The sequence below is a fragment of the Pogoniulus pusillus genome, chromosome 14 (assembly GCF_015220805.1).
Source record: "Pogoniulus pusillus isolate bPogPus1 chromosome 14, bPogPus1.pri, whole genome shotgun sequence".
Taxonomy (NCBI): Eukaryota; Metazoa; Chordata; class Aves; order Piciformes; family Lybiidae; genus Pogoniulus; species Pogoniulus pusillus.
The window spans coordinates 3363160-3390321 of record NC_087277.1 but is presented as its reverse complement, the minus strand read 5'-3'; the positions used below and the strand labels follow the sequence as shown (position 1 = coordinate 3390321).

Here is a 27162-nt window from a genome sequence, read left to right as displayed (position 1 = left end):
TGAAGGACACTACTTTTTTATCCCCATACTAATTGGCTTGATAACGATAAGCAGATGCAACAGCATCCTTACGTGATTCCACAAAGCATTTAATTCCATAGCTCTAAGAAAGTGGTTTTTAACATACCCATTTACATACACATATGCAACTCTGTTTTCCTTGACACAGACATTAGGTCTTTTGTCAGAAGGTTTGCACATTCAACAGCTAAACATCTGCTATTCAGGAGCGCAAATGAGATGTTCAGCTTTCATGCTGCAATGGGACTGTTTATACTCCCACTTTAATATATTCCAATTCCAGTTATCATAACCAAATATATTACTCCAAACGAAATGGAACAGAAAAACAAACAAACATGACAAAATGCATTTGATAAAACACTATTTCAGCATGGCTAGGTTGAAAATGGCATCCTGGCCTGCATCAGGTGCAGTGTGGCCAGCAGGACAAGGGAGGTTATTCTTCTCCTGTACTCAACACTGGACAGGCCACACCTTGAGTGCTGTGTCCAGTCCTGGGCTCCTCAATTCAAGAGAGATGTTGAGGTGCTGGAACATGTCCAGAGAAGGGCAATGAAGCTGGTGAGGGGCCTGGAACATAAACCCTATGAGGAGAGGCTGAGGGAGCTGGGGGTGTGCAGCCTGCAGAAGAGGAGGCTCAGGGCAGACCTCATTGCTGGCTACAACTACCTGGAGCGAGGCTGTAGCCAGGTGGGGTTGGACTCTTCTGCCAGGCAAGCAGCAACAGAACAAGGGGACACAGTCTCAAGTTATGGCAGGGGAGGTCTAGGCTGGATGTTAGGAAGAAGTTGTTTTCAGAGAGAGTGATTGGCATTGGAATGGGCTGCCCAGGGAGGTGGTGGAGTTGCCATCCCTGCAGGGGTTCAAGCAAAGCCTGGATGAGGCACTTAGTGCCATGGTCTGGTTGATTGTCTAGGTCTGGGTGCTAGGTTGTTTGTTTTGAAGTCATCCCCTTCCATACCTAAGGCAGCGATTTTTATCCTTCCCATCAGTGCCTACCTTCACACTGTGATGGTTTGGGTGTTCCCTGCCCCCCCCCATGCTTTGGAAATCACCCAGACAAGACTCAGCCAGCTCTGGAAATTTCAATGAAGCTTATATTTACAGCTAGCACAATATCCAAGCAGATATTTACAGTACATACAGTTATATACAGGCATACACAAGGTAAAAGGTAATACAGAAACACAGCAGCCCTCCCAGAAACCTGAGTCCCCAGGAGGGGCTCCCAACCATCCCTTCACCTTCCCCCTACCCCTCTCAACCTTACCCCAGTCCCAAGGAAGAATGGAGGTTTGGCCAGGGGGTTAGGAAGCTAAGTGGATTAGTCCAAAATGGAGGGTGAGGTTAGAGAGTAAGATGCAGCCTAGCCAGTTCCCCAGCAGAAGTGAGATAAGACTCCCTTATCTTTGTTTTGCTTTTATTCTTATACATCTCAGCAAGCCTATGAGGGAAGTAGACATCACCACAGTTTTCCTTTCACAGCCTGTAATCTAGTTCTTCTCACCAAAACATTCTAGCTAGCTTCAAACTAGCACACACACCTTCACCAGCTGTGATAGTATTATCCCCCCCTACTACATGGTCACTGTGCTCAAGTGTTTCATAACCTGCTGTCACCTAAGTCCTCTGAGTCAAGAGCTGGAGGCAGGCAGAGCTGAGCTACCTGTGCACTGACTGCCCAGCTGATGAAACACTGCACAGAGCTGTCAAACACCAGACCTGTGCCCACAGCCCGAGTGCCTGAGCTGTCTGTTCATATACAAGCCACCCATTTCATCCAGCCTCTCAGAAACAAACCTAGGAGGCATTTCAACTGCAAAAACAGGTCAAGGTAGCAGACACATGACCTCAACCTCCTTGCTGGCATACTGCAACCATTTCCTGCTGAGTGAGTAGGCTTATTTTTGAGAACAAATGCACCTCTCAGCCACCCTTGCACCCCTACTATTCCAGGCAGCATGTGGAAACAGAAGCAACTACAAACATAGGATGGAGTGGTCTGAAAAGATCTCAGCACCAATAAGAACAGGTCTCCACCCTTTCATTTCCCTTATTTTCCTGATGATAACTCTGTTGCACATGGGCTCATCTTGTTAGGTTACACACAGTCACTACCTGGCCTGCCCACAGTAAGCCAGCAACTGCCAAAGGTTGATATTCCCAAATCACAGGTGCAAGAATAACCTGATGCTACTGACCATGCTGTGCACAACTTCAGTAACCAACAGCACTGTGTTTAACAAGAGGATCTGTGGTGCTAGGTTAGCAGATCTTTAGCCATGTTGTCACAGACAGAAACAAGAAACCTTTCTCATTATCAGTGGATGTTTTCACTCTGTACTATTATGTTACACCACTATTATGTGGAGTCACTGTCCCTGGAGGTGTTGAAGCAAAGCCTGGATGAGGCACTTAGTGCCATGGTCTGGTTGATTGGCTAGGGCTGGGTGCTAGGTTGGCCTGGATGAGCTTGGAGGGCTCTTTCAATCTGGTTGATTCTATGATACAGGACTGCACCTCCACAATAGCTTTAAACATTTAAAAGGAAAACATGTCAGATCCACAAACAAACAACAACATTTCAACTGTCTAGAATTCAAAAGACTAGAACTAGAAAGATGCAGAAGGCAGTGTTCAAAATGACAGCAGACCAATATTTAGTCTGAATCCATGCATACAGAAACTTGAGATTAAATGACGACTGCAGCATAAGAACAGTTATGATCAACAACCTAACTGGAGAGAAGGACTCAATGTTCCAACATATTTATACAAGACAGTTAAAGGGTTTTTAAGAACATTATGCTTCAGGAACATACAGTTTGCAGTGAGGCAGCTTTGACCTTAAAATATGCAACAAGAAGAGGCATTATTCAACTGAAATTTAAAGACAACTGAAGTTAAATTCCAACATTTATGGAGAGGGGTCCCCTGAGTGCCTCTGTGTTGCCCTGTGTCACTGAGTTTTCACTGACTTGAAATCTTCCTGTGGCATTGCTAGTTCAAAATGACAGGACAAGAGTGACATTCTTACTTCTTAGGGTGCTATCTGAGCTGAACTGCAGACCTCCAGTTTTCTGTTTGCTGGTGCTTCCAGCACATCTTTTGGACTTGTAGTAGGAAGAGCTGCTAAAGAAACTTCAGATTTGTACTGTGAGGAACAATGATACATGCTCAGCAGTGCTTAGGAGTAATCTACAAACTCTATGTAGATTAAAAAACATGTAAAGTCCAGCACAGCCACAAAGATGAAGGGAATGAAACATCTCCCTGCTGAGGAAAGGCTGAGGGAGCTGGGGCACTTTAGCTTGGAGGAGTGTGCTAGTTTGAAGCAAGCTAGAATGTTTTGGTGAGAAGAACTAGATCACAGGCTGTGAAAGGAAAACAGTGGTGATGGCTACTCCCCTCAGAGTCTTGCTGAAGAAGAAATGAAAACATTAGGTAACACTCTTGCCATTTTGTCTCACTCTCTGCCTTGGGCTTCTGACTGAACTACATCTCTCTAACACACCCTCCACTCACCTTTGCTTCTTAACCTCTTGGCTGAACCTCCATTCTTCCTTGGGACTGGGGTAAGGTTGAGAGGGCCAGGGGGAAGGTGCAGGGGTGGTTGAGAGCCCCTCCTGGGGACTCAGGTTTCTGGGAGGGCTGTTGTGTTTCTGTATTACCTTTTACCTTGTCTATTTCTGTCTGTAACTGTATATACTGTAACTATCTGCTTGGATATTGTGCTAGCTGTAAATAAATAGCTTCATTCATATTCTCAGAGCCAGCTGAGACTAGTCTGGGTGATTTCTAAAGTGTGGGGGGCAGGGAACACCCAAACCATCACAAGGAGGATGGGGAGTGACCTCATTCACATTTATGAATGTGAAGGGCAGTGTCAGGAGAATGAAGCCAGGATCTGCTCAGTGATGCCAAATAGCAAGCCAAGAATGGTTGGGTGCAAGCTGGAGCAGAGGAGGTTCCACACGAGCTCAAGACCAAACTTTTTCACTATGAGGGTGACAGGGCACTGGAACAGGCTGCCCAGAGATGTTGTGGAGCCTACTTTTCTGGAGACATTCAAAGCCCATCTGGGTGCATTCCTGTGTTACCTGCTCTCACTGGTCCTGATCTAGCAGAAGGGTTGGACTAGATGATCTCTAGAGGTCCCTTCCAACCCCTAAGATTCTGTGATTCTATGATGTACTGTTTCTCAGCTGCTCATCTTCAATTCATTTCAAGGTTAACAGAAATAACAAAGACCATTTTTTCCAGAGGAATGAATTGATAAGAGAAACAAGCATCCTCTGAGATACAGCAAGTAAGCTGAACAACTCAACAATTAATGAGAACTGTTTACAATTAACAACTGAAGATTATTTACATACACCTAGACCATAGACCACATACCCCCCATACTGAGAACTGCAATTTTGCACTAAATTTACATGTGTTTAAGGAAAAGGCAACAGCAGCAGCAGCCTTGTTAAATATTTGTCTAGGACACAATTTGCCATAGGATCTAAAACACACAGAGCACATATGGGGAAAAGATCCTTTAGAAGTGGATCACAGGGAAGTAAGCAAAGCCTTTTGTTTGAAGAGTTTTGAATGGTTATTTAATAGCACATGAAACAACTAACTGATAGAGCAAGTATAGAATATTACATCTTTGTTAGATCAGTGTTGCTCAGTAACAATTAGATCCTTATAATCTGTTGAGAGAGAAAAGAGATTAAAGTAGGAAATCTTCCTATTTCATAAAGCTTGGTGACTTAGGCTTCCTAAAAACAGGACCCACATCTCAGTGCAGTCTCACTGACACTTCTCCCCCTCCTGCAGTTAAATATGCTTAAGTTAATTACTGGAATGTTATTTTCCAGTTATCTTCCAGTGTCTTAGGAATGAGAAACAAAGATCCTCTAAAAGCAGCCTACAAGATGCTAGGAGCCTGCAGTTTTTCAGCCCAAATGGTAGGTTTTCAGCTCAATCACTGTCAAAATGCTCCCCTCAGTCTTCTTGTGCTGAGCAACTGCTACTTGTTCTGCAATTCAGCCTCTCCAAGCAAGTCATGCTCCCAGGATTCTTGATCTTTATCATTGCTCAAAACACGATTCTCATTCGTTTTTCTCTATCAAAACCCCAAACTAAATGCATCCAAGATATTGTTAATACCACATCAGCACTTCAAACCCAACAAAATATTTTGCCCTGCAACAGATCCAGCACTGATCTAAGTTCATGAGTGCCTCTAACACAGGATCCTCTTTTCTACCATCTAGTCAGATGACAGCATGTGAGGCAGAAGAAATTCAAGCATCACCTCAGGATGAAATGGCTAGAGACAAAGACAGCTCTCTATGGATGACACTCCTGGTATCTGCATCTCATGAGCTTTCTTCTAAAATAAGATTTCTCATTCAGGATAAACAAAAATGCTTCAGATTATGCCAGAAGATAAGCAAAAGTGATAAGCATAAGCAGAGTATACAGCAAAAGTAAGCTTCCTTCCCTGTTCCATCTGAAACACGTATGCCTACAAGTCAATTACAGAGACCACCTAACTGCAAGCTCCTCCTACTGCACAACCTCACTGCAGAACAAATAAATGTATTAATGAAAACTGGCAAAAATAATGGCTGTTCTGAGACAGCAAAGGAAGCAAACTTTCACAACTAATAATCATTGCCCACCTCTCAGAATGCTAACCCTATGCAGTTGCACATCTCACAATGCCACACCTAAGCAGTTAGACCACTAAGTAGCAATATTAAGTTACTCTTGGACATCCTTTAGGATTTTACTCTTTGCCTTATATTGCTTAAGCTAGCTTTCCTAAGAGACCAAGTCAGTTAGCTTATTGTACTGATGCAGCACACTTGGACACTGCAACTGCTCTGCTAACATGCAAACAGATCTGCTGTGCATGCGAAGCTACACCCAATGCTTCAGTAACCATCTTCCTGTACATTCTTATTACATTAGGCTTGCAGATCACATGGAACCAGAGGGACCAGTCAACATACTTGAGGGCAGGGCTGCCATTCCAAAGGACTTGGGCAGGCTGGAGGAATGAGTTGATAAGGACCTCATGAAATTCAATAGGACAACAGTCCTCTGCATGGCAAGGAAGAACCCCTTCTGTTGTGCAGGCTGGCACTGCCCAGTCAGGGGGTAGCTCAGCTGATAAAAAAACCTTGGGGTCTCAGTAGGCAGCAGGCTTAAGACAAGCCAGTAAAGTACCTTAGAGTACAGCAAGGAGGGATGAAGAAGCATAGCAAGGAGACCAAGAGCATCAGAGAGACACAATTAGTCTTAACTTGGCACTCAGACTGCATCTGAAATGTTGGCTCTAGTGTCTCCATCCCCTTCCCTCCCAGCTCCTTTCAATACATGAAAGGTTTTCATAAACAAAACTGGTGAAGGGCTACCACAGGAGTTGGGGGCTGTAAGAAGAGAGCTTCTCCAGCCTGAAGAGGTGATTTTGAAGTGTTGTAACAGCAGTCTTCCTGCACCTTCTAGATAACTGTGCTAAGATGACAGAATCAGGGTTTTAATGATGTATAATGGGAAAACAAAAGACAACAGACATAAGGGACAAGCAGGACATCATCTGACTGTATAAAAGGTAAAATTCTGACTACCAAGAGTAGTTTTAGTTTCCATCCTGGACATTTTCGAGACCCAGCTGGATAAAGCACTTAGAAACCAAGCCTGAAGTCATGGTCATCCCTATTTTAGAAGCAGGACTAAACAGTCTTGCTTGCAATTTATGTGTAACTGTGGTTCCACGTTTTTCTGTCAGGCAGTGCAGATGTACAAGGGTTCTATATCCACACATACATATAGGAGAGGTGTGTTGCACACTGAAGAACAGAAAGGCACTATCCTTGCACACAGCAAATTGAAGTGCAACGATAAACACACAGGTTCTCAACAAAACATCACTTTCAAGACTGTCCTCATATTAGAAAAAGGGAATTAACCAGAAAAATTAAGATAAAAATGCAACATGACACAGGAAAAGAAAACTGCAACACAAAGGACACCAGATCACTGGAATAAACTAGACTTGGATCATAAACTGAACTTCAGTAAAACACCAAACAGATTTAAACCCTACTGAACAGTTAATGAAGGACTACAAATTGTAAACTATGTCCAAAATTCACTAAGGGGATGTGTGGAAAATATCAGAATGGAGTATAGTAATCAGTTCTCAGTGGATTAGTTGTTAGAACAGTTCAATTGCACATCAGCAAACAGCCAAGCATGATCAATAGCAAAGGCTGGGCAAAAAGGATATGCAACAAACTCGGTAGGCCAAAGCTTGGAGAAAAAAGGGCCGAGATGTAGTAGCACAAAGCATAACACAAAGTAAAGGCTCATTTAACATCACATATACCAAGGGAATAGGCAAGAGTTTCTGTACACTAGTAGCACACAAGTCAGAAGAAGAGATTGTGCATACATTAACATATCACAAGATGACTGAGTCACCACCAGCCTTACACATTCCAAGATGACATTTGCTGCTTCTGCCTGCACCAAGGGAAGTATTTTCAGACACACAAGCGAAGCATTAGTGCCTTTGTGAAGGGTGCTGGTACATTTCACATGTGCTTCATCCAGGAACAGCATGTACAAGAAACCTTGCAGAATCCTCTCTCCTCAGTTTGAAGACTCTCTCCTGCTTTATCACATACTTGTTAATTTCTTCAAAGTCCTGAACAAAGTGAGGAAATTGTCTACCTTATTCTTACATTTGCCTTAATCTGAGACAGACTTTTAGAAAGCAAGATACTAACTTTTACAGCAGGACGTGGCAAAGGAACTGTAACTTGGCCCTGCACATTTATCTTATGCACTGCTGCTACCTTCAGCAGAGCCCTGAGGACTGCCAGGCCACATAGCTCACTGGGTACACTCAAAAGTTGATGGGACAAAAAAATGTAAACAAACTCACACAGTTCAGAAGTGAACAACCAAACTGAACCTGAGGGAGAAAACACAAACAGAAATAACTCTTTAAATAGAAGGCAGATTGAAAAGTTTCCCCTCATAGAATGGTTAAGAGAATTCTCTGAAGAAAGAGCTCTGAAGGAGACTGATTTTTATTTAAGCTCTGTAATTAAAGACAGACTGTAGGAAGCCAGGACTGCCTGTGCAGTGTACCTTCTCGCTCCATGAAGTGAGCACAGACACAAAGGTGGTGAAACTACCTAGGAAGGAGTAAGCACCAGATTCCAAGTATGGAAATACATCCTAGAATCACTGAATGGTTTAGGTTGGAAGGGACCTCAAGGATCATCCAGTTCCAACCCCCTGCCATAGGCAGGGACACCTCCCACTAGAACAGGTCACTCAGGGCCTCATCCAACCTGGCCTTGAACACCTCCAGGGAGGTTGTGGAGCACAGAATCGCCAAATGTGATCTTTGATCACATTTGGCGATTCTGTGCTCCACAACCTCCCTGGGCAGCCTGTGCCAGTGTCTCACCAACCTCACTCTAAAGAACCCTTTCCTAACATCCAGTTTCCATCTCCCCTCTGCCAGTTTAAACCCATTACTCCACATCCTATCATTACAAGACCTTGTCAATAGTCCCTCCCTACCCTTCCTATAGGACCCCTTCAGATACTGGAAGGCCTCTTCAAGGTCTCCTCCAAGCCTTCTCTTCTCCAGGCTGCAGAGCCCCAACTCTTGTAGCCTGTCATCATAGCAGAGCTGCTGCAGCCCTCTCAGCATCTTGGTGGCCTCCTCTGGACTGGCTCCAACATGTCCTTATTGTGTTGGGGGCGCCAGAACTGCACACAGGATTCCAGGTGGGGTCTGAGGAGAGCAGAGTAAGGGGAAGAATCCCCTCTTTTGCCCTGCTGGCCACACTGCTCTTGCTGCAGCCCAGGAGATCCTCAAAGAATCAAAGTGATATATTATAATGCAGAAACCTCTTGAGTACATCTACTCCAGCCTCCAACTTGAAGCAGAACATAAAATTGGGGCAGCTTAAAACTAACCTGTACCAGTGATGGGCCACTCCCCTTGGGAAATTTCTTGTCCCATTTGTGAACCTCCCAAGCTAAAAGTGATGATTGTTGTCTCTGCTTCTATCACCTCTTACTACCGAGAAGACCAGGCCCCTTTAGGTAGATGTAGGTCACAGACTGCCTCTCAGCTGTCCTGGTCTCCTCTTTGCAAGCCTAGCTCCCTCGATCCCTTCTCACAGCTCACATGCACAACACCACTATACATTCTGGCTGGATCCACTACAGTTTCTCAGCAGCCTTCTATAAGAGTGGTGCACAAAATCCAAGTGCATATCCAAAGCATCTCCTTAGCAGTGCCACAGGAAAGCAGCAAACCCTCTGCTGGCCACACTCCCTCTCACACAGCAGACAAAGCAAGCAGCACATTAAACTACAAGGGAAGCTGCTGGCTCCTTTAAATAAGCACTTTGTATAGATGAGACTCAAATTTAACTGAACATTCAAAGTTAATTCTGCAGTAAAGATAATCCTCAACTCATACTGCCTAAAGCCTTGAGTTGCATTTTAGCACAGACAAAAATGCATGTAACAGCAACATGCTAGCATCTACAACATAACCCAAGAAACAAGATAGCTACCTTCTAGTAGAAGTTTCTAGGTAAATCCAGGTGTTTAATACATACATACTAAGTCATTCTCGAAGTTATCTATAGATCACCTTTAGAAGTTAATTAAAACCCCTGTTGTCTTTAATATATATATAAATCATACTTTGAAATTATTGGTAGCAGCTTTATTAAAGCCAGATGCTTCTGCAGAATTTTTGGTTGTCCTTGCATTTTTATCTTACTTTCTGAAGTTGTTTCACTGACTTGGCTGCTGACACAAACAATGCAAACTGGTTGAACAGGTTTACAGCCTTCCATAGCACTAGTCAGTGTCTCCCTTCTTCGTACTAAGAGATACCATAAAATGTTCTGCATGTACCTAAAAGACAGGCTCAGAACTGATTTAAGGTACAGCACTTGAACAGACCGTACCACTCTCAACTTGGAAACCCTACAAATGCAAATGGACTAAAATTACATTAGCGAGATTGAGGAGCCAAAGGCATCCTGGCCTGGCTCAGGAGCAGTGTGGGCAGCAGGATGAGGGAGGTTATTCTGCTCCTGTACTCATCACTGGGCAGGCCACACCTTGAGTGCTGCGTCCAGTCCTGGGCTCCTCAATTCAAGAGAGATGTTGAGGTGCTGGAACATATCCAGAGAAGGGCAACAAAGCTGGTGAGGGGCCTGGAGCATAGCCCTGTGAAGAGAGGCTGAGGGAGCTGGGGGTGTGCAGCCTGCAGCAGAGGAGGCTCAGGGCAGAGCTCATTGCTGTCTGCAACTACCTGAAGGGAGGCTGTAGCCAGGTGGGGTTGGTCTCTTCTGCCAGGCAACAGCAACAGAAGAAGGGGACACAGTCTCAAGTTGTGGCAGGGGAGGTCTAGGCTGGATGTTAGGAGGAAGTTGTTGGCAGAGAGAATGATTGGCATTGGAATGTGATTGGCCCAGGGAGGTGGTGGAGCCATCGTGTCTGCAGGTGTTGAAGCAAAGCCTGGATGGTGCACTTAGTGCCATGGTCTAGTTGACTGTCTAGGTCTGGGTGCTAGGTTGGACTGGATGATCTTGGAGGTCTCTTCCAACCTGGTTGATTCTGTTCTCTTCTAAGTATTTTAAATTTTGCTTTTAAAGTAAGAATAAACAAGGTTGAGTCTTGTTTCAGAAATGTGGAAACCGAGGTTTAACTTATTTACAAATAACTACTCTTTTAAAAAAGCAATGCAGGGTCAAAACTGAACTATGTGGGAGGAATAAAGAACAATGAAAAGAACCTTCTGAAAGCCCTAAGTGTGTGTGTGGAGAAAAAAAAATGGTAGAATACTAAGTAAATTTGGCTCCAGAATACCACTTACAGAGACCGAACATTGGGAATAGTTACCATTTGCCATTAAGGTTTAAGTTAATGTCAAGGGATCCATCTCTAATTAAAGCAGAGGTTGGATTTCAACTGAAGTATTACAATCATTGTTACAGCATCCACAGCAGCCATTGCCAGGGCACAGGCAGTCTGTGAAAGGCAGCAAAACGTTTGCCAGATGAATTCTAGTCCTAAGAATCCGTTTCTGCCCATAGCTAACAGAAATCCTGTGAAGATGATGACATGCAAGGGCCAAGATCTAAATGCCTTACACAATGTGCTTTACCTAGGTGAGGGGAAAAACACCCTCTGGATCTGTCAAAAGGCCACATCAAATTGTATATACACAGAAAGCTACCCTGAATTCCAGAATCCAGGCATTTTTTTCATTACATAAATTTGGGGAATTACACTGAGAAAGTATCTGAGGAAATACATTCCCTGCTCAAAGCTAGAGATGAAGCCAAACATCATAATGGGTCTAAGTTAATCTTTAGTCTGTGAGAAAGAGGGGTTAAATAAAGCCATAGAAAGCTTCTCCCACCAAGAAAAGATGTGTGTCACAGGAGACACTTTAGACTAACAGCTGAACCCATCCCCTTGTAACTGATGAGAGACTGGAAGATGCTAAGGAGTTTTACTGACATTTCAGTCCTGAAAGAGACTATGTAATCTCAGTCAACAAACCTTTCCCAGTTTTCAGAAGCCTTACTCAAACTTCAATTCACTGCTGAAAAACAAGTTACTCTTTCTCTTCCTGGATGGCTTTGAGGAGAGGGACAGAGAATGAAGGAAGAAAGAGTATCACTGTAAATGCAGCTGGTTGCCTATTATCCCTTCTGTGTAAGAAGCATGATTCAAGATACACAAGGAGACATCCACTAATCTGCACAGACATTCCTCTTGCCTTGCTTGCTATCCTGAGTAGATCTTCTTTCTCCTGATAGAACTATCCTACTCTTCCAGAACAACTTAAAGGAACAAAGAACCTTCATGAACTTCACTCATTAGAGATCCAACTTCAGCCTTACCTGTGGACTATGCCAAACATGCAACCATCACTTAAAACTGAGCTGCTTGAAACAGGAAAACATTTACTACTCAGATTTACTCTTCAGATTTTTATAAAGCACTTCCAATCTTAACTTCAGATGTCTTCTTTCCAAGCAGTCCTTCCACCATGCTGCTTTTACAAGTCACGCCATAGTTGGTTTTAATCTCCCATCAATAGCACTACCTTGGAGAGTCCTTACTGCTCTGTCCTTCTTCTGCTTGTAGTCTGTTACATTTGCTGTCCACCTCTCCAGTTTTCACGGTATTGCTTTCCAGTTGGAGTGCTCACTTCAGCTCAGGAACACCATCCATATCTACAGCCCAAAGACCTTATCAGGGAAGGGGGTGTCAAAAGCAGCTCTCTTACTCCCAGGCAAAGAACAAAGTCACTGTCTCCTGACTGACCTGTTTGACCACTGAAAGGCGGGTGAACTACTTCTGTCCTCACTATCACCAAACCTACTTTCAAAGTACTACTGCATGCTCTTCAGGAGCACACGAAAGGCAGAACTCAACCTGTACACAAAGGAGCAATCAAAGCAACGAGTTTGTACTCCACTCGCTTCCCCTCACCCTGGCCAACGAAAGCAGGAGGGGAGGAGGATGAACGACGGTAACTGTGGAGCACTGCTACAGAAATCGGGAAGACGCTGCGAGCGCAAAGCTGTGTTTTGTTCCTAGCCCTATCTCATGGAGCAATGTCTTCGAGGCGCAGCCTTCAGGCAGGAGGTCGCCGGCATCTGGGCAGCCGTGGCGGGGCAGGCCGCGGGCCATGTGCCAGCCCTCCCATGCCCTCCCTTCTCGGTCTTCCACGGCCGCCTCCTCTCTCAGCTACCGCTCGTAACCGCCCCGGCACGGCCCGGGGAGCAGAGGAGAGCCCTGACAGGGCTCGGCATGGCCGGGCGCCCCGGCACGGCGGGGAACCGCGGGGAAGGACCCTTTCCCCGCCTGCCCCCGCACGCTCTCGCCTTCCCTGCAACTCGCTCCCCTGCGGGGAGGCTCAGAGAGGACGAGAAGCCGAACCCGATACCCAGGGAAGCCCTTGACCGTGCGCTGCCCGTGCCGACCCCGCAACCACTAGCCCCTTCCCCAGCGGTACCTGGAGCCGGCTCAGCTGGGCCCGGTGCCCTGCGGCTCCGGCTGTCCTGGCAGCGGACCTGGCGGAAGCCGCCTGGCACGGCCCCCCAGAGGCGGCTGGCGGTGCCGCGCAGGAGGCGGCCGCCCTTGCCGGTGAAGGTAGTGAGGTAGTCCATGGCGGCGGAGCGGAGCGAGGGGCTCCTAACGGCCAGGGGGACGCATGGCCGGGCCGGACACAGAGCTCCGTGAGGCGCCCGGCCCCGCTCCACAACTTGTGCAAACTTTGGGGCTCGGCCCCGCCTCCACTTAAAGGGGCCGCGGCGCCGCCGGGGCTGGGCGCGGCACGGCAGCCGTGCGAGGAGCGACCAGACGGCCGAAGCCGCCGCACCGCGGGGCTCCGCGGCCGCCGCCACCCCGACAGGCGCGCCCCTCACCGGGGTGCAGGTCGCGGCCGCCCTCCGGCGGAGGGGAAACCTCTCCTCGGCGACTCGCTCCGCCGGCAGCCGCCCCAGCGCCTCGCAGCCGTCAGAGGCTCCCGGCTTCACGACGGTGCCGGGAGCGGGGGAGGCAGGCCTGCCGCACCGCGTTTCCCCTTGCGGATGGTCCGTCTGCGCCGGACAGGGCTTTCAGGGGTACAGACCGTGAGGGAGGCTCCATGACAGCCATCAAGAGTAGCGGTGGAGCCCCTACCACCCCTGCAACCAGGACATTGCTTCCTTCTAGGGTCAGGCTGGCTCAGAGCCGCCGGTACATCTTAACGAGCTCACCTGCAGAAAGCTGGCGGCTGTACAACAACGTGCTGCAAAGCTTTCTATGCACTTTTAGCTCCTGTGGCTTAGCTTCCCTTGACTCAGCAGCGTGGAAACCAAGCATCAAGGCAATCTCTTTTAAAACTTAACCACACTCTAACTGTAAAACAAGAGCATCAGTGACACTGTGGCTTTCCTTTCATGCTTTTGCTCCCCCACACTCTCATGCCTTCCTTGCTGACTAGGTCACCGCCGTCCTTGCTGCGCTAGCCCAGCCGCATCCCCTGTCCTCCTCTGAGTGCCAGCCTCCCAGCTGACTACCCTGCTCCGGTCTGCCAACAGAATTACTGCGAACACAGACATTTATTTTGGGGAAAGATGCTTGATTGGTGGTGGTCATTTCATAGAATTATAGAATCATAGAATCAAACAAGTTGGAAGAGATCTCCAGGATCATCCAGTCCAACCTAGCACCCAGCCCTAGCCAGTCAACCAGACCATGGCACTAAGTGCCTCATTGAATCTTACGTTCTTTGTCCTCGTAATACCTGGAACTTTAAAGGTCTTGTGCTAGTTTGAGGCTAATTGGTGTATTTTCATGAGAAAAATAAAGATTATAGGCTGTGAAAAGGAAACAATGGTGATGTCTGCTTCACTCATAATCTTGCTGAGATGTATAAACACAGATGAGACAGAGACACACACATAGATCAGACAGAGAGTGTGTGTCTCTGCCTCTCAGAGTCTGTTTCTCCCTGGGCTGCTTCTGTGTTACTAACCCTTCTGCTTCTAACCCCCTTGCCAATCCTCCAAACTCACTTTGCACATAAGGCAGACTCTGGGATAAGGTAGAGGGGTGGAAAGAAGGTGGAAGGGTGGCTGGGAGTCCCTCCTGGGGAGTCTCATTTCTGGGAGGGCTGCTGCGTTTCCAAATTACCTTGAACTCGTCTATTTCTGTATGTAGCTGTAAATATTGTAACTATCTGCTTGTATATTGTGCTAAGCTGTGAGTATAAAGCTTCATTCCTTAACTTCCAGCTGGCTGAGTCTAGTCTGGGTGATTTCATAAGAATGGGGGGGAGGAAGAGGGTAACTCCTAAACCATCACAGGTCTGAAGAAATACAACCAGTTAAAAGGTGGCCCAGCATTTTAACAGAGAAAGAAATGTCTAAGGCTTTTGAATCTCATGGTCTAACATCTGCCTTACAATGTGCATTGTGCACCTATCGAGAGTGGAAGAACAGCCCTTTAGCACCTGTGCCACAGGCCTTCAGAAGGTAGACCTGTCAGCTAATGTGCATGCTGGTGTTCTAGTCTGAGTATGATGTAATTACATGCTGCATCTAGCTGCAAATGAAAGCATGCTTTCATTAAAAAAAAGGCTTCTGTTGAGCCAAATCTATTGTGTACATGCAGAACAGAGGAACAAAGTGCTGAGCTACCCCAACTCGTATTCACTTGTAGCAGCTGCTCAATTAAATCGGAGTTTAACGTCAGCAGTTTGGAGTGCTGATTCCTGAGGGTTACTTGATGTAAACAGTACTCTCAAATCAACCTTTCTACTACTTAAATCAGTTCCTGCTCAGGAGATAATGATGTTCAAGACTCTGTTTTTTTCCTTCTCTTGAAATAAAACCTTTTCACTGAAACAGAACAAGAAATTTTCATCAGAATTAGCTTTCCTTTCCTCCTCTCCCTCGCAAAACCTGCCAGTAGAAATGGATGTGTAATCTGTCTGCTCCAGGACTCATGAATAAATCAGAAACTGCAGAGTCACTGCAAGGTCTGAGCACCACTAGATGTTTAGTACATAAACTATTCTAACTACCAGAGCTGTCTTGCCCTAAACACTGTAATTAGTTTTCATTTCAATACAGTGTTTCTGTCGTGAAGAAGTTATGGTTGGTCTGTTGCCCTGGTGATTCTATTTTAGGCAAAACTTACCTACAGCTTAGAATCATAGAATCAGTCAGGTTGGAAGAGACCTCCAAGATCATCCAGTCCAAACTAGCACCCAGCCCTAGCCAGTCAACCAGACCATGGCACTAAGTGCTTCATCCAGGCAGACCTCCAAGATCATCCAGTCCAAACTAGCACCCAGCCCTAGCCAGTCAACCAGATCATGGCACTAAGTGCTTCATCCAGGCTTTGCTTCAACACCTCCAGGGATGGTGACTCCGCCACCTCCCTGGGCAGCCCATTCCAATGCCAATCACTCTCTCTGACAACAACTTCCTCCTAACATCCAGCCTAGACCTGTCCTGCCACAACTTGAGACTGTGTCCCCTTCTTCTGTTGCTGGTTGCCTGGGAGAAGAGACCAACTCCACCTGGCTACAGCCTCCCTTCAGGTAGTTGTAGACAGCAATGAGGTCTGCCCTGAGCCTCCTCTTCTGCAGGCTGCACACCCCCAGCTCCTTCAGCCTCTCCTCATAGGGTTTGTGCTTTGCACCAGCCAGGAGTTTACTGCTGTGGTGCTCAACACTTCTGAAAACATTGAGCTGGTTTGTCCACCAGCAGCCTGGCCACACCAGTACCTGCTATTGCATTGATTGCATCTATCTCTGATGTAGTCTGAAATAGTTGCTTGGCTTTGGGTTTTTTTCCCACCCTCTTTCAAGCCCATATTCTGCACTGTTTACCATTCTATTGCAGTGACAGAGACTGCAGATCCAGCCAAGGTTTTGAGGAAGTATTCAAGGTAAATGCTTTGATAACTATGAATTCGTTATGTTTTAGCTGCTTTCAGCTGCTTTGTTCACACACAGTCTAACTGAAGTGTAAAATGATCACCTATTACTGCAATGCCATTTTCATAGCATTGAAAAGTCACTGCCCATACTCAAAAGCATCTGTTTAGCAATATTTTTACTTAGGAACAACACATTCTTCACTTAAACCTTCTTTATGTAACCAAGATATAGGTATCTGTGCTTCTAAAAGGTCCTCTAAGATACATGACACGCACTGACTACTGATAGAATTTTAAGGCATGATGAAGTAGTGCAAATATTATTATCACATTGTAAAGAGTATGGTCAGGATCACAGAATCACACAATTTCTTAGATTGGAAAAGCCCTTCAAGCTCATCCAGTCCAATCATTAGTTTCACACTGACAAGTCCTTGACTAACCCAAATCCCTCAGGGCAACATCTAAGCACTATGAATCGCTATGGTTGGAAAGGACCACCAGGATCAGCCAGTCCAACCTAGCACCCAGCCCTATCCAGTCAACCAGACCGTGGCACTAAGTGCCCCATCCAGTCTTTGCCTGAACACCTCCAGGGATGGTAACTACACCACCTCCCTGGGCAGCCTGTTCCAGTGCCTGACCACCCGCTCAGGAAAGAACTTCCTTCCAGCATCCAACCTAAACCTCCCCTGATGCAACTTGAGGCCATTTCCTCTTGTCCTGTCATTAGTAATTCAGGAGAAGAGACCATCTCCAGCCTCATTACAACCTCCTTTTAGGTAGTTGTAGAGGGCAATAAGGTCCCCTCTCAGCCTCCTCTTCTCCAGACTAAACACCCCCAGCTCCCTCAGCTGCTCCTCATAGGTCATGTTTGCCAGATCTCTCCCCAGCCTCATCACCCTTCTCTGCACCCGCTCCAGCACCTCAGTGTCCCTCCTATATTATGATGACCAAAACTGGACACAGTACTTGAAGTGTGGTCTCATGAGTGCTGAGTACAGGGACATGATCACCTCCTACCTCAACACACTACTTCATTAGGCTACATTACACTACTTCAGCAGGCATCTGCAACATAAACATCCAGTAGTACTACTATGAGTTTTAAGATGCTGTTCCTGCACTGATAGCAAGATTTTTGACAAACATCTGCAGTCTGAATGTCTAAAATCATTGATAAAACCTAACATACTGGGACTTAAGATTACAGCCACTTCCATCTGAAAAGCTTGGGTAGAAGCAACATAAGCACTGTGTACATATCCAATGTGTGTCACTCTTGACATGTACTGAAAACAGATAAAAGATACTCTGTTATATATATGTGTATATAAAAGGAGTTTTTACACTTACATTCATCTTGAATACCCTTACAGAAACTTGATCATACTGCTTTTGTGTCTTAGAATGATAGAATCAAGCAGGTTGGAAGAGACCTCCAAGCTCAGCCAGTCCAACCTAGCACCCAGCCCTAGCCAAGCAACTAGACTATGGCACTAAGTGCCTCAGCCAGGCTTTGCTTCAACACCTCCAGGGACAGTGACTCCACCACCTCCCTGGGCAGCCCATTCCAATGCCAATCACTGTCTCTGCCAACAACTTCCTCCTAACATCCAGCCTAGACCTCCCCTGGCACAACCTGAGACTGTGTCCCTTTGTTCTGTTGCTGTCTTCAATGTCTAGAAACAACAAGGAGGTTAATAGGTCTGTGTTTGATCTCTGAATTCAACAAGGGTTTATTTTCTGGTCTGTGGCATCAGCACAGAAACTGTGCCATCTGTAACCCCATCACTTAAAACTGGTCCTCCAAAAGAAGGAGCTGGTTCTACCAGCTCTTAATTGCTTGTGCTGCCAGTGTGAGCATGAACATTCACTTAGCAGGTGTATGAACTGTGCAGTAAAGCTGATCCCTTTAAAGGTATCTTTTACTTTAGTCAAAACAACCTAGGCATAGTACTTTCCCTGGGGGTTTATATTATCCCCATGTAGATCTGCAGATCTGGTCCAGCTGTGTGTAAACACTCGTGGAGGCACAATCTGCAGAGCAGCTGAAGAGCAGAAGTGGTTGGGAGAGGAAGAGGAAGTTCCAGGTCAGCCTTCAGTGCCGCTGTATGGTAGCTCCAAGTGTGCCAGTGAAACTGCAGCTCAAGTGGAGATGCCTTCACATCAGTGTGTCACACAAAACACCTTCAGTAGCTACAGAAATGTCTGACAGAGTGTGCTTGCATTTATGCAGGTGCAACAACTAATAACACATTGTGCTAATCCACTGCTGTAAATAAAGGCACAACCTGCTCATGTAGCTAGATCCCAAAGTCCCAAACTAGAACAGGCAAACAGCTGCTTGGGCTGCATCCTACAGGGAAGAGTGAACAGGGATCAGTTTTGACCAAATGCCAAAGGACACAATGAGGAATGAATATTTCCAAGATCTGAATGCAGAATTATATATCACAGGCTTACAGGATGTTAGGGGCTGGAAGGGACCCAAGGAGATCATCTGCCACAGCAGATGATCTCTAACACTGGATAGGGCTGGTGGATAGGTTGGACTGGATGATCTTGGAGGTCTCTTCCAACCTGGTTGATTCTATTCCATAATTCTATGAACACAGATCACAGAGGAACACATCCAGACAGGCCTTGAAGGTCTCCAGAGAAGGAGACTCCACAACCTTTCTGGGAAGCCTGTTCCAGTGCTCTGGGACCCTTACAGCAAAGAAGTTCCCTCTTGTGTTGAGGTAGAGCCTCCTGTGCTGCAGCTTCCATCCATTGCTCCTTGTCCTATCCCAGGGAACACGTGAGCAGAGCCTCATGACCCCCAGCCCTCAGATATTGATAAACATTTATCAATAAGCTGCAGCACAGGAGGTTCCAGCTCAACACAAGGGGGAACTTCTTGACTGGAAGGGTCCCAGAGCACTGACACAAGCTGCCCAGAGAGGTTGTGGAGTCTCCTTCTCTGGAGCCTTTCAAGGCCTGTCTGGATGTGTTCCTGTGTGACCTGAGCTAGATTGTGTGGTCCTGCTCTGAGAGGAGGGTTGGACTGGATGATCTCTTTGGGTCTCTTCATCCTGTGATCCTATCAGTGTGTGCAAATACCTGAGGTGGAGAGTGACCAGTGGAAGGGGGCAATCTCTTTTTGGTGGTGTGCCACAATAAGAAAAGGAGCAATGGATACAAACTGGAACATAGGAAGATTTCACCTCAGCATGAGGAGAAACTTCCTTACAGTTAGAGTGACGGAGCCCTGGAGCAGGCTGCCCAGAGAGGTTGTGGAGTCTCCTTCTCTGGAGACTTTCAAAACCTGCCTGGATACATTCCTGTGCAAACCACCCTGGGTGATCCTGCTCTGGCAGGGCTTTGGACTTGATCTCTGGAGGTCACTTCCAACCTCTAACAATCTGTGATTCTGGGTACAGGCCATGTGCCTCCTGCAAGGAGAGGCTGAGGGAGCTGGGGGTGTGCAGCCTGCAGAAGAGGAGGCTCAGGGCAGAGCTCATTGCTGTCTACAACTACCTAAAGGGAGGTTGTAGCCAGGTGGGGTTGGGCTCTTCTCCCAGGCAACCAGCAACAGAACAAGGGGACACAGTCTCAAGTTGTACCAGGGGAGGTCCAGGCTGGATGTTAGGAGGAAGTTGTTGGCAGAGAGAGTGATTGGCATTGGAATGGGCTGCCCAGGGAGGTGGTGGAGTTGCCATCCCTGGAGGTGTTCAAGCAAAGCCTGGATGAGGCACTTAGTGCCATGGTCTGGTTGACTGGCCAGGGCTGGGTGCTAGGTTGGAGTGGATGATCTTGGAGGTCTCTTCCAACCTGGTTGATTCTATGATTCTGTGAAGTGCACACAAAGGCTTTTTTACTTGGTGAGAAACAAGGTCTGTACCTGCTTCCTGAGGTGAAAATACAGATGTTATTTGGCAGTTGCTCACTGTTCATTTGTACATAAGCAACATATACCCCAGTATATCATTCTGACAGCTTCAACCAAATGCCTCATTTAAGCTGCCATATGCATTCTGGAGGCACTGACTCTCGTGTGATGCTATGAGGATGCTTCATGCCTTTGTTAAGTATTCTAAATTACTGTCTTGGGTCAAGACCATACCATTTATGTGGTTTAAAATCCTGTAATGAGTGGCTAAAATAGGGATTTGAACTGGGACATGCCTAAGAGCCTAACCTGTCTCTTAATTTCAGACGAAACCTGCTTTTAGCAACATGAAATAATTCAGGAGTTGTTTTGTTGTGGTTTTTTTTTTCCTCCTAGTGAAAAAGCTAAATTCTTAAGATACAGAAGAGCAGCCTGCAGTCTGTTTCCTATGTTCTTTCAGCAAAATTAAACTATAATGCAGCCTCTGAAGGAGGGACTAGAACTGAGGCATGCACAACTCCCACGTTCCCAGGCATATTTCCCTGTCTATCCACTAATTTGCATGATGAAGTATCAGTGTACACAGTTCTAGACATAGAAACGGTTGCACAGGTCTATTTTTCTCATGATTAAGAAGGTTCAGATCGTTCCAGAAGGCAATTCAGCATCACTATAAATTCGGGAGCCTCTGAAAAGAGACAAAGAGTAGGTGACACTAAGTGAGTGGGTGTGTTTAAAACAGGTTCTTTACAGAGAGGCATGAGGCAGGTGTGGCTGTCCACGAAGGCTGACACAATACCACATCCTCTTTTTAGATTAGACACTCAGCAAGAAGGAAGCTGCCATCTGCATACTCAGAAATGGTAGAGCTGGAATTTCAGACTTCAGTAGGTAGGGATATAGTCCTGGCTTTACTAACCAGCTCCCTGTGAGATTAGAATGAAACAGAGGCCAGTTTCCACCTTGACTGTTGATGCTGTTCACTGTTCAGCAAGAAATGTGACAATAGAAGGGCAAAGCAGCATGAACATGAGCAAGGAGGGCATTTGGTAGTCCTTGGTTCTAGACTGGGACACTTAAGTATAGGCTGGTTTGTATCTGACTGTTGAAACAACACCAAGAAAGCCAGGAAGCTACTAGAGCATCTCTTTCAGGGGAGGTGCTTTCTCAGTAGAAAACTGACTCATACTCTTGATTAGTGTGCCAAATCTGGATCAGTAGCTCATACACTTCCTTTTGTAGGAGCTGTATAAGGTGAAGGTATCACAACCCAGCATTAGCTTTCTTCACCTTGAGGAGAACATGTGGACTTTGGGCACTGCAGTCTCCTTCTTCAATGCATTTATGGTCTAGCTGACTGGATAGGGCTGGGTGCTAGGTTGGACTGGATGATCTTGGAGGTCCCTTCCAAACTGCTTGATTCTATGATTCTATTTCATTATCAAACCATATAGTCTTAAGCACTGCTCCTGATGTTTAATTTAAGAATATTTAAGTACCATAACATTTGCTGCTTTTAGCTTTTGTCCTTTCAGATCTCAAAAGTTTCAAGTCTTTCCTCCAGATGCCAGATCTGAGCTGCCTGTGCTTTGTCACTTCTGACACAGGTTGCAATCACATAAACGTTAGGGGTTTTGTTTGTTAAGTTGGTATCTAGCCTGAGCAAAGTCACAGAATCACAGAGTTATTGAGGCTGAAACAGACCTCTGAGACCATCAAGTCCAGCCTAAGACCTAACACCACCACATTGACCAGACCATGGCACTAAGTGCCTCATCCAGGCTTTGCTTCAACACCTCCAGGGATGGTGACTCCACCACCTCCCTGGGAGGGACTTATTTGGTCAACAGTGGCTTATAAAAGAGAACATTCTGTTCTCTTCAGGGAATGTTATGAAAATTCATTTGAACTCTGACAGGTATGAATCACAGAATGGTTTAAGTTGGAAGGGATCATCCAGTTCCACAAATATCACTCAGTTCCAAACCCCTGCTATAGGCAGGGACACCTCCCAGTAGAAGAGGTCACTCAAGGCTTCAGCCAGTCTGGTCCTGAACACCTCCAGGGAGGTTGTGGATCGCAGAATATGATGAATCTTTGATCACATTCTGTGATTCTGTGCTCCACAACCTCCCTGGGCAACCTGTGTCAGTGTCTCACCACCCTCACTGCAAAGAGCTTCTTTCTAACATGCAGTTTAAATCTCCCCTCTGCCTGTTCAAACTCATTACTCCTTGACCTTGTAAATAGTCCCTCCCCAGCCCTCCTGTAGGCCCCCTTCAGATACTGGAGACAGACACCCATGCAGTTCCAGGATGCTCAGTAGGTATAGCACTAGCTGACCAGAGTTAACTTTCAGTAGACACAGATGTCTCCCTGTCTTCATGTCATCATCTCACTGACACTGTGTTCTTTCATCATGTGCTTTGAAATTGAACCTGCAAAGTACTGAGAGTATAATTGATGACTCCATAGTGTTTACTAGCTAATCCCACTCTCCACGGGGGCATACATTATGCAAATGATGAATAACTGCTTGCAAAAGGTGATCAGAAAATTGATTATTCATCAAGTATTTGAATCTTAGGAGAGCAGCCTTGGCTTTATCCTCTTCTCTTTTTGTTTGGTGGAACTGTAACTATTCTTTCCTCAACACTCATGAAATGATTTTCATGTTAAGGGCCACGAGGGCTGGAGCTGCTCTGCTCTGAGGAGAGACTGAGGGAGTTGGGGCTGTACAGTCTGGAGAGGAGAAGGCTCCGAGATGACCTTATTGTGGCCTTCCAGTATCTGAAGGGGGCTGACAAAAAAGCTGGGGAGGGACTTTTTAGGCTCTCAGGGAGTGCCATTGGAATCATAGAATCAACCAGGTTGGAAGAGACTTCCAGGATCAAATGGGCTGCCCAGGGAGGTGGTGGAGTCACCTTCCCTGGAGGTGTTCAAGCAAAGCCTGGATGAGGCACTTAGTGCCATGGTCTGGTTGATTGGCTAGGGCTGGGTGCTAGGTTGGACTGGATGAGCTTGGAGGTCTCTTCCAACCTGCTTGATTCTATGACAGGACTGGCAGGAATGGAACAAAGCTGGAGGTGGGAGATCCAGACTGGATGTTAGGAAGAAGTTCTTCAGCATGAGGGTGGTGAGAGCCTGGAATGGGTTGCCCAGAGAGGTGGTTGAAGCCCCATCCCTGGAGGTGTTTAAGACCAGGCTGGATAAGTCCCTGGCCAGCCTGATCTAGTGTGAGGTGTCTCTGCCCATGGCAGGGGGGTTGGAGCTGGATGATCCTTGTGATCCCTTCCAACCTTGACTGATTCTATGATTCTCATGTACTATATCCATGTAAGAAGGCTGCTGATTGGTGTTTAGAAACAACAGAACCAGATTCCAACTCACAACAGACCTCCTTACACTGCCAGATAATAACAAAGTGGAATACACCTCTGACAGGAGAGAGTTATTAAAGTTCAGTTCTGTGGTACACCATTCTGTAAGCAACAGAAGTGATAGTCAACTAAAAGCATTGATTCATGCCATGAACACAAAAAGGTCTGCTCTGTGCTCAGTATCTTGCCACCTCGTGACCATTTGTATGCCTCATATTGATACCAAGATCCACATACTTTAGAAAGCCACAGTCCTACCTTGGGGGTGAAAAGCTGGCATTAATAACCACTGAAGTGACTTTATATAACAAACAGGTTCTGTCTGTTTGAAGCTGCAACTGACTGCTTGTCACATGCTCCCATTACAGTCACTTGGCACCAAAACCAGCTTCCAGTTCAGAAAACATCAAGTCTTTTAGCTAGAGGTTAGCATTCTGAGTTGCAACCTTCAGACAAGAAACACACAAGGATCCTTGTAATGGATCTGAACAAAATTATTCTTCTCAGACACCTGGGAAAAAAAGAATCACAGAATCACAGCAAGATGCAGGCTGGCAAAGCCCCTCTGGATCACCAAGTCCAACCTAGAACCCTGCTCTACAGGATTCACCTTAAACCATAGCCCTGAGCACCACATCCAAACCACCCTTAAACACAGCCAGGCTGGGTGACTCCACCACCTCCCTGGGCAGCTCATTCCAGCCCCTGACCACTCTCTCTGTGAAAAACTTCTTCCTTATGTCCAATGCAAACCCACCCAGCCTCAGCTTGAGGCCATACCCTTGTTCTGTCTCCAGTTACCTGTGAGCAGAGCCCAGCAGCAGCCTCTCCACGGTGTCCCTTCAAGTAGCTGCAGACAGCAATGAGGTCTCCTCTCAGCCTCCTCTTTTTCAAACTAAACAGCCCCAGCTCCCTGAGACTAAAGGAGAGCTGAACAGGAGCCACACAATGCCAGTTCTAAACAGGTGTGCTGCCTGAAGTGCTATTTTGTAGATAAATGAGTCAAAAATACCCTCAGAATTGACTGGAAGGCAGAATGAGAGTAATGGCAACAGCTGATCCTTCTGGTTGTCATTTCATTCCTGCAATAAGAATTCCTGCTTTTGGAGTCTACTTGCTCCTGCTTAGGCAGTGCATTCCAGGATTAAGGATTACTTAAAAAGAGCTGACTTCTGTTTCCTTCTCCCCTGATTGTTCCTGTGGTCATTTTCCTTAAGCAAACTAAGTGTCTGAAAGCCTTTTGTACATACCTTTTCCAGATCCATCTACACCTCTGCAGGACATTCCTGACATTTTCTTTTCAATGAAGCCCAAGAAGGAGTTTGTTGATCTTATTAGGAGGAAGTTCTGCTTCCCACCCCCACCCTGTTAAATTTTGCTTCTTAAGGAACATCTGGTGTCTCTCCTTCCCTCCCCCACTGGTACCACATCACAAGCACATGCCTGATTCATTTTCTCCCATAATATCATGTAGAAGACCTGAGGATGGTTTACTCATCCTCTCCTTTTGGAGATACTTACTACAATTTATCCTCAAAAATAAAACTCATGGCTTCTAGCTAGCTAAATAATGTGAAAGAATACATATACTGTATTGGGGTTCTTCATGTGCCTCCTTTCTCCTCTTCTATAAGAACAGGTGATGGGATGAGCTGGAGATGGTTGCAAACTTATCAGTGTTGGGCCCAGTGGGCAGATGCCAATGGGATCAGATTGGACAAGGCCAAGTGCAGGGTTCTACACTTTGGCTACAACAACCCCAAGCAGCACTACAGGATGGGGACAGAGTGGCTGAGAGCAGCCAGGCAGAGAGGGACCTGGGGGTGCTGGGAGAGAGGAGCTGAACGTGAGCCAGCAGTGTGCCCAGGTGGGCAGGAGAGCCAATGGCATCCTGGGCTGTCTCAGGAGCAGTGTGGCCAGCAGGACAAGGGAGGATCTTGTGTCCCTGTGCTCAGCATTGCTCAGGCCACACCTTGAGTGCTTGGGGCTGTTGTGGCCGAAGTGTAAAATCCTGCATTTGGCATCGTTAAATTTCATCCTCTGCCCACCCATCTTTAACCAGATCAAGTTGCTCACAGCCCCTTGAACCTGACTCTGAATGTTTCCAGGGATGGTGTTTCTACCACCTCTCTGGTAGACCTGTTTCAGTGTTTCACCACTCTCACTGTAAAAGCTTCCTCCTCATATCTATTCAGAGTCTAGCCTCTTTTAATGCAGAACCATGACCCTTTCTCCTGTTGCAATAGGCCCTGCTAAAAAGACTGAGCTACCTTTCTTATAGTCCCCTTTTAAAGTACTGAAAGGCTGCAACAGGATCTTCCTGCAGCCCTCTCCTCTTCAGTGGCTCAGTGTAAAGCACTGGTGATATGCTTCTCATCCAGAAAACAGGTTGGTGTGTCTTGCAGAATCAAAAGCTTTTCTCTTCCAACTGTAGGTCCTAATGTTAATGATTTTTACTAGTTCCAGCTTTGTGTCCTGATTTGTTAATAAATATGAAAGCAGAAAAACAGATATTGGTATAAGGATGGAAGTTGACTCTGAAATTCCTGTTAATCTGATATTGAAGTTCACAGGATCCACAAGATATTAGGGGTTGGAAAGGACCCAAGGAGATCATCAAGTCTAACCTCCCCTGCCAGAGCAGGACCACACAGTCTAGCTCAGGTCACACAGGAATGCATCCAGACAGGCCTTGAAAGTCTCCAGAGGAGACTCCACAGCCTCTCTGAGTTCTAGGTTACTGGAGAGAGGTTTGCTTTCTAGTAGCACAGCACCTTCACTGTCCTACCTTTGCTCCAGAAGTCTGAATGATTAGCTGGACTAATCAGCTGGCCTGGGGGCAGGATGCTGTGGTGCAGCTCTAAGGTAGTGGTGCTGAGATTTTGATGCTATTTGGGGAAACCAGGGGCACAGAAATAAAACACACTTCATAAAATGCACTTGCTTCATTCTCATTAGTAACCCACCATAATGCTGGCTGATTATAAAGACTCACTTCTGCAATACAGAGTAGTGACTCTGCTGTTGTGCTCCTTCTCATCTGTCTCTTCAAGCACTAAAGTTACATCTGTTAATTTTGAAGTTCAGTAGTGCTGAGAGATTTTTAATGGCTGCAATTAAATATCATCTGTATTAGCAGCCTGAAAGCAATTCTGAAAACAGAACCAGAACTTTAATATTTCAGTCTGGTTTTAGATCCCCAAATGACTTTTCTCTCTCTTTATTTCTTTTCCTGCTGGCACAGAAAGCTTTGATAGCCTCTCTGATAGTAAAGGACCTCTGATGTAGTTCAAGAGCTTGTGAAGAAATCAAATTGTAAGAACAGAATTGGAAGACTTCTGGAGAAGTAAAATAGTGAAGTGTCACCAAAGTTCTTTG

The 27162-nt window shown here is 46.1% G+C and overlaps 1 protein-coding gene across 10 annotated transcripts in view; it reads right to left on the bottom strand.

The window, feature by feature from the left end:
- Positions 1 to 27162, bottom strand: part of OXR1 (oxidation resistance 1) — a 256107-nt gene that overhangs the window by 70275 nt on the left and 158670 nt on the right. For 2 of the 10 annotated variants that reach the window (XM_064154142.1, XM_064154144.1), the window contains exon 1: positions 13112 to 13343. The exons of the other annotated variants lie outside the window; for them this stretch is intronic. In XM_064154142.1, coding sequence (XP_064010212.1) covers positions 13112 to 13265 — 154 coding nt within the window. In that variant the 5' untranslated portion in view covers positions 13266 to 13343. Of the gene's footprint in view, positions 1 to 13111; positions 13344 to 27162 lie in introns of those variants that run through there. 10 annotated transcript variants of the gene reach the window in all.